The sequence below is a fragment of the Acomys minous genome (assembly GCF_964271855.1).
Source record: "Acomys minous genome assembly, chromosome: 1".
NCBI classification, from domain to species: Eukaryota; Metazoa; Chordata; class Mammalia; order Rodentia; family Muridae; genus Acomys; species Acomys minous.
In genome coordinates, this window is record NC_140483.1 from 113,256,515 (window position 1) to 113,279,380 (window position 22,866).

The 22,866-nt window shown below is 37.9% G+C and overlaps 1 protein-coding gene across 1 annotated transcript in view; it reads left to right on the top strand.

Annotated features, from left to right (window-relative positions):
* The window catches only part of RP1 (RP1 axonemal microtubule associated), a 296,647-nt gene that overhangs the window by 71,203 nt on the left and 202,578 nt on the right, over window positions 1-22,866 (top strand). The window contains exon 7 of the mRNA XM_084776855.1: window positions 7,880-8,012. Coding sequence (XP_084632981.1) covers window positions 7,880-8,012 — 133 coding nt within the window. The remainder of the gene's footprint in view (window positions 1-7,879; window positions 8,013-22,866) is intronic.

The following is a 22,866-nucleotide window of genomic DNA, read 5'->3' on the forward strand; positions in this document are numbered from 1 at the left end:
GTAATCTATTAAGCTTGGATGCCAGTCCTGGAACTTTAGGGAACACATGCTAATCAGGATAAAGCCCTTTTAATGTTTATTAAGAAAAAAAATCCTTATTTTCTATACATACAACTTAAAATGAAAAATTATACTTATATCCATATTAGCAATAAATGAAATCTTCTAACTAGACCCCTTCTTTCCTGTTTTGTGTTGTGGTAAATGATGTATTTACATCCACCATCATTGCAAATTAGGGGTCTTTGAATAAAGTTGTCCAAAGGACATGGTCATTGAATCTAATTCTTAGTATTCTTGGTGTAGAAGTTTGAATGGTAAAAGCTTTCATAGGTTCATGTGTATGATAACTTAGTCCCCAGTTGGTGAATCTGTTTTGGAATGATTAGGACATCTGGGTCTTATTGGAGGAGATGTGTCACTAGGAATGGACATTGAGCTTTCAAAAATATTTGTGCCTTTCCCAACATGCCCTTTTTTGTCTCCTGCTCATGGATGAAGTTTAGATCTCTCAGCTGTTCCTAGCATCATTCCTTTGCTCTGCCATCATGGATGCCAACCCCCTAAAACCATAAGTCATTTGTATACTTTCTTTTGTAAGTTGCTTTTGTCATGGTGTTTTATTACAGAAACAGAAAAGAAAGTAAGACAGAAGTTGATTCCAAGAAGTGGGCTATTGCTGTCATAGACCTGTTATTCTGGCTCTTATAGAAGAACACGAAAAACTTTGGGACTTGGGCTAAGAAAGTGGCCGAATGCTGTAAGCAGAGCTTAATGGGCCATTCTAGTAGGAACCTGGAAGAAGTAGTGCTAAGAACTGTGTTGACTCTCAGCTTGAGAGCTTTCAGAGAGAAGCACTATTAACAACCGTGCTAGGGACCATTCTTATGATATTCTAGGCAAAGAATTTGCCTACCTTTTGTCCTTGTCATAGGAATTTCCTGAGAATAATTTGAAAAGCAATAGACTAATGTCTATGGCAAAATAAATTTTAAGACAGCCTAATATTGACTCTGTTGCATGGTTATTAGTAATCACTGATAGTCAGGTCTGCAAAGGAAAAAGCAAGCATGCCAAAAGGACATACAAAAGTACAGTCTAAAGAGTAGAAAAACAACAGGAGATTTATTTTTGGAGCGGTAACACTTCTATTGGTCAAGCTTTTTCCCTTAGTGCTGTAATACAATCACCTCAGGATGAAACGATGAAAAAATATCTTAATCCAGTGTACCCAAGAAGCAAGTAGGTATAGACATCTTAATATCTAACAAAATAAATTTCAAACCAAATCTAATCAGAGACTCAGGGATGTCTCTCTTTTCCTTTATCTCTCTTTTGTAGGTATGGAGATAGGGCTTGATAGGAAGTAAGGGGGAATATAGAAATATATAGAGATGATAGGACCAAAAATAGATTATTGAATTAATCCCTCAATGTAAGTCCTTAATTGTTACTCACAAATAAGGCTATTTTTAATTCTGAAAGCATTCATCAGATGTTCAGGGTCTTTTATGTAGAAAATAACACCATCTACAAATAAAGATACTTTGGCTACATATCTTCCTGTTACCTTGATCTCCTTCAGTTGTTTTATTGCTCTAGCTAAGACTTCAAATACTATGTTGAATAGATATGAAGAGTGGATATTCTTGTCTTGTTTCTGAGTTTCTCTCTAATATATGTTGCCTGTGAATTTGCTGTATATTGTTGTTATTATGGTGGGGTATGTCCCTTGTATCCCTAGTCTCTCGAGGATTTTATCATGAAGATATCATGTTGGCTTTTGTCAGTGACCCTTTGGCATCTAATATGATGATCATGTGGATTTTGCCTTTCATTTTGTTAACGTGGTTTGTAACATTTATGGATCTACATATGTTGAATTGTTCCCGAATCTCTGGAATAAAGCCAGCTTGATCATAGTGCATAATCTTTTTGATATGTTCTGAACTCAATTTGCAAGTATCTTAATGAGAATTTTATCATTTTTCTCATAAGACAGACTGGTTTGAGCCAGGTGCAGTAGCACATGCCTGTAATCTCAGCACTCAGGGAGTCAGAGGCAGGCAGATACCTGTGAGTTCAAGGCGAGCCTAGTCTACAGACAAGTCCAGAACAGCCAGTTCTACACAGACAAACCCTCCTTGAGAAACAAAACAAAATGCTCAGTTATTTTTCATTTATATTGATGATATTATACAAGGCTGTTTAGTTGTGTTTTGAGTTTGCTTTATAGTGCAGCTTGAGATCAGGGATGAAGATACCTCCAGAAGATCTTTTACTCTATAGGATTGTCTTAGTTATTCCATTTTGTTGTTGTTGTTGTTTGCTTGTTTTAATTTTTCATCTGAAGTTGAGAATTGTTCTTTCTAGGTTTCTGAAGAATTGTGTTGGAATTTTGATGGGAATTGCATTGAATCTATGGATTGCTTTTGGCAAGATGGCCCTTTTTACTATGTTAATCATACTGATGATGGGACATGGGAGATCTTTTCTTCTTCTGATATCTTCTTCAATTTCTTTCTTCAGAGACTTGAATTTTTTTATACAAGTTTTTTACTTGTTTGGTTAGAGTTACACTGAGATACTTTGTTTTCTTGTAGCTATTGTTGATTCGCTAATTTCTTTCAGTTTGTATTTTGTATGGGGGGGCTACTGATTTAAATTTTAAAAATTATTATTTTTTCTTTTTACATATTTATTTATATTATTACACAAAAATACAGTAAACTACATATAGCAAAAATAACCATGAAACAACCAGGAATTATAAAAATGTTACATTCATAATTTATTTGGTTATTTGAATTTGGCAACTTTGAAGAAAATATCTTTCCTATCTTGGTGAGTCTAAAATTCTGAATGTTCAGCTATTAAAAACAAGGAATTCCAGAAATTTGTGGATAAATGGATTGAGCTAGAAATGATCATAATGAGTGAGTTAAGCCAGAAGCAGAAAGACTCAAATGGTATATATTCACTTATATCTGCATATTAGCCCAAGGGGCATGTCCCACGAAAGCTTTCACCTACCAGGAAACTGAGACAGAGGAGAGGACATTCTAGTGGGACTCTAGATGAGAGAAGCATGGGAGAATGGCAAGGTAGAAGGATCCAGAGGGTCCTAGAAGCCTACAAGTAGAACATTATGATAGGCAGATTTGGGCCCAGGGGTCCTGCTCAAACTAAGGCACCAGCCAAGGACAATACAGGCAGTAAACCTTAAACCCCTACCCAGATCTAGACAATGGACAGAACACTCTCCACAGTAGAGTGGAGAGTGGGATATTACTTTCTCACATACTCTGGTGCCTCACCTTTGACCATGTCCCCTGGAGGGGAAGACCCGGTGGCACTCAGAGGAAGGACAACAGGTTACCAAGAAGAGACTTGATACCCTATGAGCATATACAGGGGGAGGTAATCCCCCTCAGTCACAGTCATAGGGGAGGGGAATAAGGGGAAAATGGGAGGGAGGGAAGAATGGGAGGATACAAGGGATGGGATAACCATTGAGATGTAACAAGTATAAATTAATAAAGGAGAAAAAAATGTTCAAAAAAATAAAATTCTGAATGTTAATCAATATCTATCATATCTCATCTGTATCATTTTAAAACATCTATCTAGACCTAAGAACATATTAACTCCTAAAAATTTAAGCTTAACTGTAAAACTAAACTATATGGTCTTCAACCTCATCAGAGGTTTGAGAAGGAATAAAAATTAATTATGTGAGTGAACCAGAAGTGCAGGTTAGCAATTTCCAAATTGAAAAAAAAAATTACAGAGACAGTTTGATGCCTTGAAAAGCCACCCAAACTCTATAATGTTGGAGCATCACCTTCAGCCCAGTATATCTGACACGTATTTGTGAGGCAGGAAGTATTGAGAACTTGCTTACCCTGTTTGGCAGAGTTTGGCCATCAAATCTGCCTGCATCCAAGCTTGCCCTTTTTTAGGCAGAATTCTTTCTGTGACAGAAATGAGGACATTTTGTACAGTGGCTGGTTTGCCACATTTGAATGCATCTCCATAATGATGTTCTTTGATGCTCATCATCTTCTTTGAGGAAGGCTGGGTGCTGCCAGTAGTTAACTTGTCTTGTCAAAAAACCTTTAAAATGATAAAAATATCTTGAAATGCCACATTTTATAGGTCTCTGAGATTTTTGAAGACCTTATCTAACTATTTTACCTTATCTATCTATAGAACCATATCTATCTGTTAGAGCTAGGATGTATACTCTTATGATTAAAAATAGATTAGTAATTTGCGTGACCATGATTAGATCAATTAACAATTATACTGTATTACTTAATTACTATAAATAGCCTAAAATAACACTTTCAATGCATTAGAAGTAAACCTTGTATTATAATTGTGTTCTATAGGTACAATACCTTATATTAGAGTAGAAATATATATAATGTGTGTGAAGAATAATCTTAAAATTGAATTCTATACCAAGGTATCAAAATTATACTTATTTTGCATCAATATAAAAATTATATACCAATGAATTAAAAATAAGCTTATTTGTGAGTAACAATTAAGGCCCTAAGTTGAGGAGTAGATTCAATAATCTATTTTCTGTCCTATCATCTCTATGTATTTCTATACTCCCCCTTTTTTTTCAACTCTTATCTCAATCCCTGACCCAGAGGTCAATGAGTAGGGAGCTGTTAAGTTTTCATGAATTTGTAAGCTTTCTGTCATTTCTGTTGTTGTTGAGTTCCAGCTTTAATCCATGGTGGTCTGATTAGCTGCAAGGAGTTATTTTGATCTTCTTGTATCTGTTAAAGTTTGCTTTGTGACTGAGTTTATAGTCAATTTTAGAGACATTTACAAGAGGTGCTGAGAAGAAGACATATACTTTTGTGTTTGGGTGAAATGTTCTGTAGTATCTGTTAGGTCCTTTAGATTCATGCCGTCTACTAGTCTAGTAGTTCCATTATTTCTTCATTTAGTTTTTGTCTTGATGATCTCTTCATTGGTATGAATAGGGTGTTGAAGTCTCCCACTATTAATGTGTGGCATACAACATGTGATTTAAGTTTTAGTAATGTTTCTCTTATGGATGTGGGAGCTTTTTCATTTGTGGCATAGATGTTCATGATGGAGACATCAACTTGGTGCATTTTTCCTTTCATGAGTATGAAGTGTCATTCCCCATCTCTCTTGATTATTTCTGTTTAAAGTCTATTTTATTAGATACTATAATAGCTACTCCACCTTGCTTCTTGGGTCTATTTACTCAGAATACCTTTATCCAGCCCTTTACACTGAGATTATTCTTATCTTCATTGCTGAGGTGTGTTTCTTGTATACAGCAAAACGATGGGTTTTGTTTTTGTATCCATTCTGTTAGCCTGTGTCTTTTTACTGGGGGAGTTAAGACCATTGAAGTTGAGGGATATTAATAACCAGTATTTGTTATAATGTCCCAGATTTCTTGGATGTTTTAATTTTAACATTTTTTTACTGATATATAGCTAACTTCAACTGTATCTTCTACACCTGACATTCTTTCTTTCATCTCTTGTATACTCTTGATTTTGCTATGCATGCAGTTCCTGCTCTCTTCCCTAGGTTTTCCAATTCCAGGATTGCCTCAGATTGTGTTTTCTTTATTGCTTCTAATTCCCCTTTTATGTCTTGAATAGTTTTATTCAATTCATTAATTTTTTCTCCTGTTTGATTATATTTTTCTGTAATTCTTTCTAGGATTTAGTCAATACCATCATCTGTTTGAATTATTTTCTTGCATTTTTTTGAAATATTTATTTTCCTCATCTCAGGCTTCTATCATTACATCACCTCAGATTAAAATATGTTTCTTGCACTTCAGGGGTGTCAGTATCTCCAGGGCTTGTTGTGGTTTCTGGTGGTATCCTGGCTCTGAATTTTGTTGCTTATGTACTTGCACTGACCTCTATCCATATGGTTGCCTCTGGTGTTAGCAGACCTGTAAGTCCCTCTGAATGGGTCACTGTCTGTGTCCCAGGTGGGCCAGGCAGGTCAGGAGCAGGTGAAGAGAGCTCCAAGCCAAAGGCTGCATGGTAGGGCTCCCCATTGTCCTCCTCAGGATGATGGATAATGGGTGTTAGAACCCAATCACAGCTCACCTCTGATGGGTTCACTGTCTGTGTCTTAGTTGAGCCAGGCAGGTGAGGAACTCACTGAGAGAGCTCCAAGCTCAAATATGCTTGGGTGCCACAGGCCTCCTCTTCTGGCCCGCTGGCTATGTCCTTGATGGGCCAGACTGGTGAGGAGTGGCTGGAGAGAGATCCAAGCATAAAGCTTCTTAGGTATTATTCCACAGGCCTCCTCAGGATGGGGACTTATGTGGGTTGTGGTCCAACTCACCTCTTCTGGTTCACTGTCTGCCTCCCAGATGGACCATGTTGGTAAGGATTGGAGGGAGAGATATTTCTATAAATTATTTTTAATTACTCTATTTGTATTGATATGTATATTTATTTGTATACAAATAAGTATAAACAAATTTGTAAAGCAAAAGACTGTGCAAGACTACAGGGACTTTTAAATTTGAACTGATACATTTTGCAATATAATATAGTTAAGAACCTATGGTAGCCAGGGAAGTGGCATGTGGTGGTTTGTATGAAAATAATCTTGATAGGTTTATATGTTTGAATACTTGATTCTCAATATTGTGGAATTGTTGGGAAGATTAAGGGGTCTGGCCTTGTTGGAAGAGGTATGTAATTGGAGATAGGTTTTGAGCTTTGAAAATAATGGTTTCCTGTGTGCCTCTCTGTCTTTTGCTTGTGGATCAAGATGTGAGATCTCAGGGGTTTCTTCCAACATTCCTTTCTTTGTTATCATAGACCGCAACTCTCTGAAACCATAAGCCAACTAAACACATTTCTTTATAAACTGTCTTTGTTATGGCATTTTATCACAACAATAGAAAAGTAACTAAGACCCTTGGTAAAATTTCTGTCTTGCAGTTTTATAATATGAGAGAAAATTATTTTTGAAAATTCACAGAAGGTGAATCATAACTTAAAGCACATTTTCCTGTATTTTATGGATGATTGTTAGTAATGACATCACTTTTACATTAAATTCATAAAAATTCTTGAAGCAGAATGAAAAACTATGTTTACATTGAGAAACTACAGAATATAGTTATTAGAGTTCAAAATTACTCCCTGACTTTTATCTAAAATAATGTTCTTTTCTGCTTTTTCTTTTTCTTTTTCTATTTTTTTCTTTTCTGCTTTTTAGGCCTTTCAAAGTAGGATTCTTTGTTGATTCTTAAGTAATTACATGATATTTTAAATTTTTTATTGATCAATAAATTTATAAAAATTTTCCATATCTTACCATATCACTTGGTTAATAAATAATAACTAATATCATACTCACTGTGAAGTTAGGATGCAGGCACACTTGCTAGGTAGTTTAAAAAGAACATGTAAGATTGCAATGGAAAAATAAAACAATCAGAACAAAATATTCTCTTCTTTTTCTCTTTAATACAAATATACTCTCACTGAAAGACAACGTTCTGACCTGAGAGCCCATGCGGAAAAGAGAGCTTTCCTAATGCCTGAATATCAGGTGGTGGGATAAACTTAGGGCTTTGTGCATGATAAACTTAAACCTACCTCTGAGCTACCTCCAGTTCCTGAGGCACAGCTGCTCCAAGACATATTCTTTACTCAGAATCTTATTCCAAGTGTATGAAAACCTTGTATCATTTGTTGTTTTAGCTAAATAAGATCCTAGATATGGGTTATTAATGTTTTATTTAATCTCCTATAGTTTATAAGTTTGAACTATGACCTGTGTATCAGATTTGGATAAAATACATTTGATTCATTGATTTTTTTTTTTGCTGTTACAGATAAAATTGCAAAACATGAATTCTGGAGAGAAGTTTTTTATCCCTGTTCAACGATGGTTGGCACAAGAGCAAGAGGATGGAGAAATCTGCCGAGAATTTCCTATTTTAAGTAAAGGACAACCTGTCCTTCCAGGTAGGGAAGATACAACTCTAGGTACCAGAGATAAAACCAGCTTGCCCAAATGTGGAAGAACAAGGAACTTAATAAATGCATGTCGAATAAATAATTGAATGAATGATTAAGATGTTAAATGCTTTAAATCAATTACTGTTGCTGTTATATTAAATGCATTCAAAGAGACTAAACCACTAACCAAACAACATGTGTACCATGGACCTAGACCTCCCACTGATATATAACAGACATGCACCTTGATTGTCACGTGAGTCCCCTAACAATTGGAGCAGGGGCTGACTCTGACTTTGTTCCTTGCCTTTGGATCCCTTTCTCATACCTGGGCTTCCTTGTCCGTCCTCAGTGGGAGAGGATGCATATAGTTCTGCTGTGACTTCATGTATCAGGGTGGGTGGGTACTCATGGAAGGTCTCCCCTTCTCTGAGGAGAAGTGAAGAGAGGGATGAGAAAGAGAGGATGCGAGGATGGGACTGGAAGGAAATGAGGGAGGGTGCAGCAGTCAGGCTGCAGAGTGATTAAATAAATAAATTAATGAACAGTGTAAAGCAAAGGAAAGTATAAACTGAGTGAAAAATGGAGCCTGCAGAGTAATAAAGAATTGTTTCTAGTCATATATCCAAGAGAAAATTAGTAGTCTAAACTATACAAAAAAAACAAACCAAAATAACTAAATAATTATATCAAGGAAACAATCAATTCAAGTAAAAAAATGAACTGTGAATCTGAAAAAGAATATTCAAAAGAACAAATAAAAGAAAATAACTTTCAAGTGTTTGATATCTTTAATAATAAACAAGGTCCTGCAAGTTGAAATACTTTACAGTCTTACCCCAGTCAGCATGGTTAAACTAGAAAGGACCGATGAGAAGATGGGTGGAGAACCATTGCAAAGGGGCTTAGTAGGACAGAGATGCTATGAAGGGGAAAAGGGGGAACAGGAGGAAAGAACTAACTGGGTACAGAAGATGGAAGGTAATACAGAGGGATGGTAGGGTGGAGAGAGAGAGAGAGAGAGAGAGAGAGAGAGAGAGAGAGAGAGAGAGAGAGAGAGAGAGAGAGAGAGAGAGAGAGAAATAACATTAAGGGCATTTGTAAAAGCTATGGAAACATTATTTTATAAACTTAAAATAATGCTCCTCCCACAAGAGCCATAGAATGTCTAACTAAAATGCTGGTGCCAGATATGGAACCCTTCTTTTGAGTCTTTGATCACGAGGGGCTGAGAGACTCTGCAAACAGTATAAAATGTCGCTATATCCACTCTCACCAGAACTTGAAGGTAAGACCCTATTGTTGGATCTTACTACACACTTCAGACATAGGGTATGTCAGATATGAACATGAACTCACTTACGCTTACATCTTAAAGTACTTTTATCTGTATTATCTAGTAGTTTCAAAGTTTTCAGTCTTACATTAAGACCTTTGATTCATTTCAAATACAGAGATAAGAAAGAATCCAGTTCTATTATTCTTAATATGTTTTCTAGTTTTCTCAGCTGTAGTTACATGGATTTATTCTTGTGTCCCCCATTCTATTATATTTGGCCTACACATTGATTTTGTGTCAGTACTATGTTGTTTTGTTGTTCTGGTTGTGGAGTATAATTTATTGGGGGGACAGGATCATGTATTTTACAATATAATTTGTAATCAGCTACTATCATATGTCTAATGTCTCTCTTTGTGTTTGGGGTTGATTTGGCTGTTTGAAGTCCTTTGTAGTACTATAAAGTTTGTTTCTGATACTTTTTACTGGGTAGATGTATGCAAACTATTAACTCCAGTTAGGGTACTAATGGCAAACAAACAAACAAATAACAATAAGCCCCAATCCTATCAAAATATAGCTTGGTGAATAGTGAACTTATTGGTGCTTCTTCTCAGAAAATGGGTGACTTAAAGGCAGCTGGCACCACTGAAAAAGGCCCTAAGGCATGGGTGATGACTCATGTAACCTACATTATTGGAGCTTCCTTCAAAACTTGTAGGTGGGTTGATAGGAGAGTCTGTTCTCTTCCTCCTCCTCCTCCTCCTCCTTCTCTTCCCCCCCCTCTCTCCACACATATATGTGTATATATGTATATTACTGGAGATGTCCACCTCAGGCTCCTTATCCTTTGTTTCTAGGAGTCTTAACTAGGGCAAACCTTGTAAAATCCTGGGAGTTTTCATCGCCCTAGGATTCTAGCTCATCCCTGAGATGCCCATCCCCTGTTCTAGTTGTATCTCCCCGTTCTTTCTCTTTCTTTATCCTCCCCAGACCTGGTCCCACCTGGTGACATTCCCCTGTCCCGTCATCCACACTTTCTATCCTATTTCCCTTTCTCAGGGAGATCTCATGTGCCCCCATCCCTGATCCTTTCTTGTTACTTAGCTTCTCTGGGTCTATGGATTGTTGCATGGTTATTGTAATGAAAGTTTTAGTTTCTTTGTAAACGAAGTTGTGTCATGTAAATATGTCTTTCTTTTAATTTGAAAAGTGTGGGATTTCAGTTTGAGCTTTAGTTTGTTCACAGCTGTTAATTGGCTTGTGCAGGGCGTGGCTTTTGCCAATTGGAAAGGCAGTCCTCCTGTGCATGGGGAGGGGCATGAACTAGGACGAGGATACAAATAAGAGCTCAGAGAGAGCCTGGCATGTGGTATTGCCCTGTGGCATGTAGCCCTTTGAAGAGACCAGAGACATGTGACGTAGCAGTTTGGAGCCGACAGATGGAAAGAAATGTTTTAGGGCGCAGTGGTTTGGAGGGGCCTGCTGGCTGCATTTGCTGTTGACAGAGACTGATGTAGATTTAAGACCCTTCAACCCTAAACAGCAGGAAGAACTAAAGAGGCCCCTTCTCACTAACCTTCTTTCTCTCATGTAAGGTTGGGAGGTTAGAAGGGAGGTTGATGGCTACACATCCCCAAATAAAGTCAAGTTAAAAAATGCACTACATGTTATCTTTGGCTTTATAGCTAATATCTACTTAAAAGTGAGTACATACTATGTTTGTCTTACTGAGTCTGGGTTATCTCACTCAGGAATGATTTTTTTAGTTCCATTGATTTGTCTGTAAATTTCATGATTTTTAAAAAACAGCTGAGTAATACTTCACTTCATAAATGTACCACACATTCTTTATTCATTATTATATTGAGGGACATCTGGGTTGTTTTCAGTTTCTGGATATTATAAATAAGGCTGCTATAAACACAATTGAGCAAGCATTCTTGGGAAATGATGGAATATATGGCCAGGAGCGGTATAGCTGGGTCTTAAGGTAGATCAATTTGCCATTTTCTGAGACCCTGCCAGATTGATTTCCAAAGTGTCTGTACAAGTTTGCACTCCTACCAGGAAGGAAGAAGTGTTTCCCTTGCTCCACCTTCTTATCAGCATGTGCTGTCACTTGAGTTTTTGACCTTAGCCACTCTGAAAGGTGTAAGATAGAATTTCAGAGTTGTTTTGATTTGCGTTTCCCAGATAGCTAAAGGATGTAGAACATTTCTTCAGGCGCTTCTCAGTTATTTGATATTCCTCTGTTAAGAATTTTGTTTAGATCTGTACTATTTTAAAATTGGATTATTTGGTTTGTTGATGCCTAGTCTCTTGAGTTCTTTTTTGTTTTGTTTTGTTTTTAATTTAATTTTACTTTTTTCTTTAAAGTTTTAAAAATTTATTATAATTTATTCAGATTACATCCCTATTGTCATTCCCTCATTTGTATCTTCTCATTTCGACCCTTCCACCTTCCTCTGCCCTATTCCCCTCTCCTAGACCTTTGACAGAAGGGGACCTCATCCATCACTATATGACCAAAGCCTATCAAGTCTTATCTGGATAGCTTGCTTCCCCTTCTTCTGTGTGCCATCAGGATTCTCACCAAGAGGAAATGATCAAATTTGGGGCAGTTTCTATATGCAAAACAACTCCTTCTCCTATTGAGAGTCAGTAATTAAATTAAGAGGGTCATGAAAATCTAATAATATCATAAGAATTGCATAAAACTCTGATTTTTGAATTGAAGCATATGGACTTTGGATCACTTTGCTTATTTTGTTTAACTGATAGCCCTGCCATTCCCAGTTTATTTGTATCAGTATGGAAGGCAAGTGTTTCAGGAATTGGCATTCCCTTTAAAATATGTGGGTGAATGAGGTTAGTTCTTTTTATAAACTGTAAATGCTTTCCTTTAGGATATTTGTTGCTAATTTCTCCCAAATAGCTACTACAAGCTGTTGCCAATCTTCATTGATTATCCATAATGACATAATCTCAGCATTAGTAAAAGGCACTAGGATTTCAGCTGGGTTTGTTCTTGACAATTCACATAGTCTTATCCTACCTTTTAAAAATACATTTATTTTATTACACATGTATAAAACAAACTACATACAGCAGGGAGACCCATGTGACAATCATGAGTTCTATAAATGTTACATTCATAGTGATTTGCCTATTTGTATTTGTCCAGCTTGAAGTAAACGTCTTTCCTGTCTTGTTGGGTCTAAATTTCTGAATGAAGTTCAATATATATCCTATCTCAATTCTAATCACTTAACTTCTTTATCTTGATCTAAAAAGATCGTATGCCCTAACCAACTAAACTTGATTATAAAACTATACTATCTGGCCTTCAATGCCCCTCTGAGACTTGAGAAGGAATAAAACTTAAATTCCTACATGAACCAGCAGTGTGGGCTAGCAGCTTCCAAAATGTACAAATTGACTTAAGATGGTTTACTGCCTGACCAGTTACCCAATATACTTTATAATGTTGGAGCCTCATCTTCAGCTTTCTGGCCTAATATCCCTGCCAGACTTGTTTGCAGAGCGGGAACTATTGAAGACTGCTTACCCTGACTTGGCAAAGTACAGTCATTGACTCTGTCTGCATCTAAGCTGCCCATTTTTAGGCAGAATTCTGTTTGTGGCAGGAATGAGGACATTATACCCAGTGGCTGATTTGCCACATTTGTAGCCATCTCTATAAGGAGGCTCTTTGATGCTCATCATCTTCTTTGAGGTTGGCTGGGTGTTGTCAGGAGTTTACTTGTCTTGTTGTCAAAGAAATTTAGGATTATAAAAACAACTTTAAATGCCATATTCTGTGTGTTTGATTTCTTTATGTATGTTGGAAAGTAGCCCTCTCTCAGATGTAGGGTTGGTGAAGATTTTTTCCAATTCTGTAGGCTTCTTTTTTTGTCCTATTGACGTCTTTTGCCTTATGGAAGCTTTTCAGTTTCATTTATTAATTTTTTTATCTTAGTGCCTGCACTATTAGTATACTGTTTAGGAAGTTGTCTCCTGTTCCAATGTGTTCAAAGAGGTGTGGCCTTGTTGGAGGAAGTGTGTGAGGTAGGGTGAACATTAGGGTTTCAAATGCTCAAGTCAGGCCAAGTCTCTCTCTCTCTCTCTCTCTCTCTCTCTCTCTCTCTCTCTCTCTCTCTCTCTCTCTCTTTTCTGGCTCCCTGTGGATTCTGATGTAGAACTCTCAGCTCCTTCCCCTGTACCATGTCTACCATGATGCCATGCTCCCTTCCGTGAAGATAATGGACCTCTGAAACTGTAAGCAAGCCACAATTAAATGCTTTTCTTTGTAAGAGTTACCATGGTCAGCTGGGCATGGTGGCAAATGCCTCCCAGCACTGAGGGAGGCAAAGGCAGGCAGATCTATGTGAGTTTGAGGTCATTCTAGTGTACAAATCAAGTCCAGGACAACCAAGGCTACACAAAGAAACCTTGTCTCGAAAACTCCCAAAACCCACACCCAAACCAAACCAAACCAAACCAAACAAATAAACAACAACAACAACAACAACAGTTACCATGATCATGATGCCTCTTCACAGCAATAGAACACTGACTAAGCCAAAGTATGATAAAAATAAAGTCCTTTCTTCACACACTTAAAATTTATTTGTAGTGTGTGTATATGTACACATCTGTGTATGCTACAGTGTGTATGTGTGTACTTGCATGTGTGTGTAAGTCAGAGCATAGCTTGCAGGAGTTGGTTCTCTCCAACCTGGGTTTCAAACTCAGATCATCAGGCTTGGCAGCAGGCATCTTTTTCCTGATAAGCAATCTTTTTAAAAAATATATTTTATTAATTTATTCATATTACATCTCAATTGTTATCCCATCCCTTATATCCTCACATTCTTCCCTCCCTCCCATTTTCCCCTTACTCTCTTCTCCTATGACTTTGACTGAGGGGGGCCTCCTCCCCTTGTATATGCTCATAGGGTATCAAGTCTCTTCTTGGTAGCCTGCTATCCTTCCTCTGAGTGCCACCAGGCCTCCCCATCCAGGGGACATGGTCAAATATGGGGCACCAGAGTCCATGTGAAAGTCAGACCTATTAGGACTCTAGGTGAGAGAAGCATGGGATAATGGGGAACTAAAAGGATCCAGAAGGTCCTAGAAACCTACAAGAAGAACATTATGACAGGCGGATCTGGGCCCTGGGGTCCTGCTCAAACCATGGCACCTGCCAAGGACAATACATGCAGTAAACTTCACACACCTACCCAGATCTACCCAATGGACAGGACATTCTTCACAGCTGAGTGGAGAGTGGGGTCTGATAAGCAATCTTATTGGCCCGTAAACTCCATGTCCTCATTTCGACCACAGACAGAATTCTGCCTAAAAATGGGCAAGCTTGGATGTAGGCAGAATTGATGGCCAAACTCTGCCAAGACAGGGTAAGCAAGTCCTCGATACTTCCTGCCTCACAAATATGTCTGTCAGATATATTGGGCCAAAAAGCTGAAAATGATGCTCCAACGTTTTAGAGAGTTTTGGGTGACTGTTCCGGCAGTAAACTGTCTCTGTCATCTTCTCATTAGAGAAGCTGCTACCCTGAACGCCCTGTATACTCAGGTAATTAATTTTATTGCTTCTCATGTCTCTGATGGGGTTGAAGACCAGATAGTTTGTTATGCCCAAATTTTGAGAGACTCCCCAAACAGACCACCCAAGAGCAGAGTCCAAATGCAAAGGCAAGGAAGTCTTTATTGCAGGTTGGAACCCGGGCCACCCCTCCCCACACTGATACATCAGACACAGGGAAGTGGCCTCAAGTCTCAACTGAAAGGGGTTTTTATAGGTTTTAGACAAATAAATGGGCTTTACAGTATATGATTGGATGACATTTGGGCAGAAAAGCTGCAAGCAGGGAGTTACAAGCCTTGTCATCTCATGGTTGGGTAATAGGTGTAGGGGCAAGTTGGCCTATAGAAAAAAATTGGTTGAAGCAGTTATGGGGGCATTAGGAACTTTTGCCTGGCTTCTCCTAATTGGTTGTTGCTATGTGCCAGACCACCTGCTGGTCAGCTTGACCAGCAGAGGGTGTATTTGGACTTTCTCAAGGTGAGCTGATTGTGTTGCTAGGAAATATTTTTCTGTTTAGACTAGTTTGTGGTTTTTTCTGGACTCTGGCTTCAGGCCCTGGCTAGGTTTAACACAAAATGGAGTTTCTTTTTCAAATTGGAGTTTGTCTGGTCCTTTCAAATTCAGTTTTACAACTAAGCTTGGTTGTTTAGAGGTTAAGATGTTTTTAGGTCTAGATAGATATTTTAGGTTGATAGAGACTACATATGATAGATAATGATTTACATTCAAAATTTTAGACTCACCAAAATAGGAAAGATGTTTTCTTCAAGGCTGCCAAATACAAATAGCCAAAACACTATGAATGTAATATTTATATAATTCCTTATTGTTTCATGGTTTTTCTTGCTATAGGTAGTTTATTGTATATATGTGTAATAATATAAATGTGTATGTAAAAATAAAAAACTTAATAAAAAAGCTTTATTTATCTGATACTTGTCACAACAGTGGTTACTGAGAAGAATTTTCTTTAACAAACATTGTGTGGGATATTCTAAGTGATTTTTCCACAATCTGGATTTGTATCTACTAATAAGAGTGAGGTGTTGAAGGCAAGCCTTATTGGTGTGGCTTTGCTTTTTTGTTCATTAGTTTTTGTTTTATAAAGATTGGCATATTAGTTTCTGTATATTTATAGTAACTATGTCTTCACAGTGAATAATCGCCTTTATTAATAACCTGTTTTAATTCAATGCCCTTCCTTAGCTCTTCTGACTGATTTGAGTGTGAAGCTTCATTTCTAGATATTAGTATAGCTGTTTTTTTCTAGTTTTGAGTTTCCACCTGTTTTGTATATCTTTTCCCATTTTTCCCCAAATAATATTTTATGATTTGTATGAGAATTTCATATAATATTTAATCCCTAGTCCTTCTCCTCTCCAATCTATCTCCACCTGCCCACCACTTACAACTTCCTGTCCTTTCTTTCATCTTTTTTTTTTTTTAAATAACAGCCTATGTACTCATAGGTTTCGGCCACCCAATGGAACATAATTGACTAACGAGGGGCCACCTCCTTATTTTTTTTTTTATGGTCAGAAATTATTATTTATTGTTTTTTTACTTTTTAAAAAATTTTTTCTCCTTTATTAATTTATTCTTGTTACATCTCCATGGTTATCCCATCCCTTGTGTCCTCCCATTCCTCCCTCCCTCCCATTTTCCCCTTATTCCCCTCCCCTATGACTGTTCCTGAGGGGGATTACCTCCCCCTGTATATGCTCATAGGGTATCAAGTCTCTTCTTGGTAACCTGCTGTCCTTCCTCTGATTGCCACCAGGTCTCCCCCTCCAGGGGACATGGTCAAAGGTGAGGCACCAGAGTATGTGAGAAAGTCATATCCCACTCTCCACTCTACTGTGGAGAGTGTTCTGTCCATTGGCTAGATCTGGGTAGGGGTTTAAGGTTTACCGCCTGTATTGTCCTTGGCTGGTGCCTTAGTTTGAGCGGGACCCGAAGACCTCTTCTGCTATGCATGGGGGCTTATGAGCTCTTGGTCCTGTCCATGCTATGATGTTGATCATGTGTAGGTCTTGTGTGGGCACATACAGACACTGTGAGTTCATGAGTGCAGCAGTCTCTTCATATCTAGAAGTCAGAGTTTGGCAATAGTTTTCCCTAATTAAAGTTTACAAGAGAGCAAGACCACAAGAGTTATACTGAGACTAAAGAACGGATCTTTACTGAGGTACAAACTGTTGGGCTGTCTCTGAGAGAAGGGAGCACAGCCATACCAAAATAGAGTTTGGGCTTTTACAAGATGCTTTAAGTTTGGTAGAGTTGTGGGAGCATTAAGGGGGAAGGAATCTGCTGCAAACAAAGAAAACTGTTGTAAACATAAATTTTTTTATGAGGGGACTTCTGGTCATAACAGGATACCGTGGAAGTTAAGATAACAGGATGCTGTGGGAGTTAAGGCAACAGGATGCTCCTGTCTTGGGTCAGACTCCTGGGAGATCCAGAATGTGCAGTTTATATTTCCTCAGGGAGACAGGTTTCTCCTTGGCCTGGATTTGGGCCAGGCTACCATACCTGCCAGATATTGATTATGGGGTTGTTGTTGGTCTCATCTATCTACTTCCTGATGGATAAGGGACTGGTCCAAGTCATAGTCCCAGCAAGCCTGGGAGCTGATATGGGGAGAAAGATGAACAGGCTAGGAAGAGTTGGTTAAAACCAGCAGATTGTTCTATTCAGTTTTGATTGGATTTTTCAGAGACATGGGTCTAGATAGGAGAATAAGGATCCCAATAAGGGGCACTACTGTCATTAGTGGGTTTCAGAAAGGAACACAGAGGAAGCAGTGAGTGATTTGAGAAGTCCAGAGAGGCACTGAGAGGTTTCATTATAACTGCTTTTTAGAAGCTGCCATACCCCAAGTACTACTTCAATTAGGAGATCAAGGATGGTCAGCCTGTGAAAGGTCTGGAGCTGTTTAAGAAATTTTATGTTTACCACTTGGTGAAGCTTATGAAGAGCCACAATCCCTTTTACAGATTGAAGTCCCAGGGCCTATGATGGTGAAAGTGGCATACTCTTTGTTTGCAGTAACCTGCATTCCCCTCCCCTCTTCATGGTTCCTTGGTACTAGCACCTCCAGGAAGAAACACCCCCTAGTGTACTCAGTATGTGTGATAAACCGTGGTTGCATTTGGTGTTTTGTGAGACAGAGGTATTTTGCTAGGTTCCCTGTCTTTGTGTTTCAGTGATGGTGGATACTGTCTGTCATCATCTATTGAATCATAGAAAGAGAAGGTTGGGTTAATTGGCTTAGAGCAGAAAAAAAAAAAGACAAAGAGTGGAGTTGAGCATTTTACTCTCATTGCTGCTGTTTTCAGTGACCAACTGGATGCCAAGCCTATGGGAGAGTAAAGCATAATCCGGCATGGAGGAGTGAGAGGATGGTAGAAAAGGACAGTAACAATCCTAAAGTAGTTTTTGTATTAGTAGGGGTGTGGGAATATGGGAGATCTTAAGTTTAAGAGGCCCCATAGGAGTAGAAACACACTTAGGGGTTGGAAGATTCCTTCCTAACATTTTAGGGGTGTCAGTGGTGGTCTGAAAGGGAAAATGAGCATTGAGGACCAAGATGCCTTCCTGATAGTCAGAGTCTAGATGGGTTTACTGAGTCAGGGCTTCCATTAGTCAGCCCATGAATTCAGCTGCTTTTTCATCAGCCTTTTGAATTAATATATAGAGCATGTACTATCTGGCCTCAGTGGGAGATGATGAGGTTAGTTCTACTGCTACCTGATGTGCCATAGTGGGTTGGTACCCTGTGGGAGCCATGGAAAATTCTCCAGTACCTTTGGCCAAGTGGATCTCGAGAGAGAGAGAGAGAGAGAGAGAGAGAGAGAGAGAGAGAGAGAGAGAGAGAGAGAGAGAGAGAGAGAGAGAGAAATTCCAATAAGCTCCTGAACTTAACCCAGGTGCCTCTGAATTAGGTCCACAATCACCATAGTTATGGGAGTATTTCTCACTTAGACAAAGGGAACTCAGAACTATGCATCTCATTTTCCAGTGTGCTATTATATGTCCCTGAAATAATTCTTATTATAAAATTATTTTCTTTGAGTGGGCAAGTATTCTGAAGAAAACCAACAACAATTTGCTCTCATAAATTACATGAAATGCATTTTCACTTATTAGTTTTAATTGTTGTTACAGATGAACATTAACTTTACCATCACAACTATTCCTAAGCACAAAGTTTAATATCACTCATTCTGTATATGTTGTTGTGAGCCAGTTCTCTAGAACCCTGGAAGTGATTCTCTGTGCCTATCTGAGAGGAATTCTTCCACCACTCACCAAAGCTCTTGGGTCAAATATCAGTTTCTATGCTTTTAGATGCCTCATTATAATATTTACCATTTTATGACAGGATTATTTTTTAATGTATGAAAAACATAACGGATATTTATAAAATAAGGTAGTATTGCCATAAGACCTTGCAGTTCTACCAAGACTACAAAGCAATACCTTGAAGAAATATTTGAATCTGAGCACACATTTTCATTTCCATCTTAAGGACAATAGCTAAGGGACTCAGAAAACTCAATGTCCAGTGGCAGATGAACAGAATTTTGGAATATACTTAAAATAAAGTAGTATGCATTACCAAAAGAAGCCAACCCTGCTTTATCTGATGAACTGTATTCTTTGTGTGACTGCAGGATAATGTGGTAATATTATTTCATCTTTTGGAGGAGGCTCTATAGTGTTTTACATGGTAATAATTTCTTTCTTTCTTTTTCCTTTTTCTTTCTTTTTTTTTTTTTTTTTTTTTTTGGTTTTTCGAGATGGGGTTTCTTTGTGTATCCTTGGCTGTCCTGGATTCACTTTGTAGACCAGGTTGGCCTTGAACTTACATCGATTTGCCTGTCTCTGCCTCCCAAGTGCTGGGATTAAAGGGGTGTGCCACCATGCCTGGCTACATGGTAATGTCAGAATATCATATTTCAGTAATAGTTCACAAGTATTGAAACTACTGTGTTTCTAGTTTTTTACTCTCATTTTATGCAGTACTTGTTTCTGTTCAATTCGTATTGGCTTTCTTAATGACTGCATAGTGTTTTATACTATTTTTCAAATTGTTCCTATAGATATGTTGAGCTTTTATATGCTTCATTGATGATTTATATATTTTATTTGGGGAATTGTCTGTACTTCTTTACAACTTGTGAATTTGCCTTATTGTTATTTTTTGATGAGTTACACAGTTCCTTATATATCCTGGATATTAACTCCTTAGTAAATATACAATTTGTAATTATTTTTCACCATTTCATGGCTTCATTATTTACATTGTAGATTGTTTCTTCCACAGTGTAGAATATTTTAAGTTTGATGTAGTATGCATGTATCTGCTTTTGTTTTGCTGCCTATGATTTTGCTGTCTTGCTAAGAAATCACTGTGAAATTTGATATATGAACTCTTTCTCTATATTTTATTGCAGTTTAATTAACCTTAGATCTTACATGTACTTCATCAGTGCATTTTGAGTTATTCTCTGTGTCATATAATTGACTAACTCATTATTTGTTGTATAGATATCTAGCTTACCAATACTTTTTACTGAAGGGTCTTTTATCCCATATTGTGTAGTCTTCTCATGCTTGTTAAAATTACTTGACTTTGAGCCAGGCATAGTGGCACATGCCTGTAATCCCAGCACTCAGGGAAGCAGTGGCAGGCAGATCTCTGTGAGTTCGAGGCCAGCCTGGTCTACAAAGTGAGTCCAGGACAGCCAAGGCTACACAGAGACACCTTTTCTTGAAAAAAAAAAAAGGAAGAAACTACTTGACTTCAAATTTAAGTGCTTATTTCTTGGCTCTCTATTATTATAGTTTATCATTTTGTAGCATGCTATATTACATTTTCTCTGTAGTATGTTTTAAAATCAAGAAGAATGAAGTGAAGATGTCTTGTTTTTCAAGATGATTTAACTATATAGGGAGTGCCTGTACATTGAGCATGTATGATATGATGCTTTTTATTTCAATAAAAGTTCATGCTTGTTGAGATTGGTCTGGTGTTATACATTTAAATGCTAAACACTGGTCTACAGGATCTGGTTGCACCCAGACAAGTGCATTCTCACGTATATCAGCCTTTGCTATGTAAACCTTGCTTCTCAATTTTTGTTGATTGGTTAATAAAAATAGCTAGAAGCCTGTAACTGGTCAGAAGAGAGTAGGAAGAGCTTAGGGGAAGAGATGGGGACTATGAGGAAGGAGAGAGAAGCAGGAGAGCAAGTCAGAGAGAAGGAAGTCACCATGGGACAGTATGGACCATGAACACCTGGCCATGAGGGCTGGTCTGATGGAACAGAAGCAGCCCAGCAAGGAACAGTTATGGCAAATAACTTGGGCCTATGTACCTGGGAAATAGCAAATAGCTTAATGGGTTGATATTTGATCAGCTATTGTGTTTTAGAGCTAAGCATAAATCTAGAATTTCTTTGTGTAGATTATTTGGGAATTACCTGGGTAGAGAAGCTCTATAGAGTCTAATAAATTGTCCACTATACATGCTGACTTTTATTATCAATTATAATGAGTCTTTAGATTTCTCTGGGCAGTACAGTCTTTTAACAATATTAATTCTTTTATTCATAAGCATGCACTATCTTTCTGTCTCTTTTTATGTTGTTTAATTTATTTTAAGAATGTTTTGTAGCTTCCAGTGACAAGAATTTTGTTGTCTTATGTAATTTAGTTTTAAGTATTTTGTTCTCGTTGAGGCTTTTTATAAATACAGTGATTTCAGCTTTGAATATTTAGGTATGCTTAAACTGGAGTATCGAAGCAGTCAGGAATCTAGGGAGGGGCCATGGTTTTAAAACCTGCTTCTATATAAGCTTCCTAAAATATTCACACATACATAAAAGGGATATAAATAGAATTATCATATAATGGGGGACAATGCCTCCCCCCAAATACTATTGTCTGTCAAATAAAAACCCAGTGGCAGGTATTTGCTACTTCTTTTTGAGTTGGGTATAGAGAAGTCAAGCTGGTTTTGACCTGGAAGTTTCATCCCTATTGCATAGCATTCATAGTGATGGATGATTATATGCATATGACCAAGAAAAAATGTTACAATCTGTCTCTAAACCGTATGAGATACATTCCTGGCCTGGCAATACATGCCTACAGATACAATAATGACAAAAATGTTATGGAAGTAACTAACCATTTTCTGGTTGCATCTGAAGTCGGCTTCACTACTGTTAACTAGGCCAAATTCCATGGCTAGTTAGGTCATAGCCTTTAGGGGAAAACTTAGAAACAGGTACTGTTATTGTGGTGAATGGATATAAAGTAGAAGGATCCAGAGGGTCCTAGAAACCTACAAGTAGAACATTATGATAGGCAGATTTGGGCACAGGGGTCCCGCTCAAACTAAGGCACCAGCCAAGGACAATACAGGCGGTAAACTTTAAACCCCTACCCAGATCTAGACAATGGACAGAACACTCTCCACAGTAGAGTGGAGAGTGGGATATGACTTTCTCACATACTCTGGTGCCTCACCTTTGACCATGTCCCCTGGAGGGGGAGACCTGGTGGCACTCAGAGGAAGGACAGCAGGTTACCAAGAAGAGACTTGATACCCTATGAGCATATACAGGGGGAGGTAATCCTCCTCAGGAACTGTCATAGGGGAGGGGAATAAGGGGAAAATGGGAGGGAGGGAAAAATGGGAGGATACAAGGGATGGGATAACCATTGAGATGTAACAAGAATAAATTAATAAAGGAGAAAAAAAAGTAAAAATAAAAAAAAATAAAGTGACCATAAGTTCTTATAAATAGAGAGTAGAACATTTCTCAACCCTTACCACAGAATTAATTTCTTTTAGTAGATGGCAATTAATACAAAGACCAACAACGGTCACCATGCAGAGAATAAGACAGTGTGAAGTTCTCATTTCTAAATGGGACATCTATATCACTATCCATT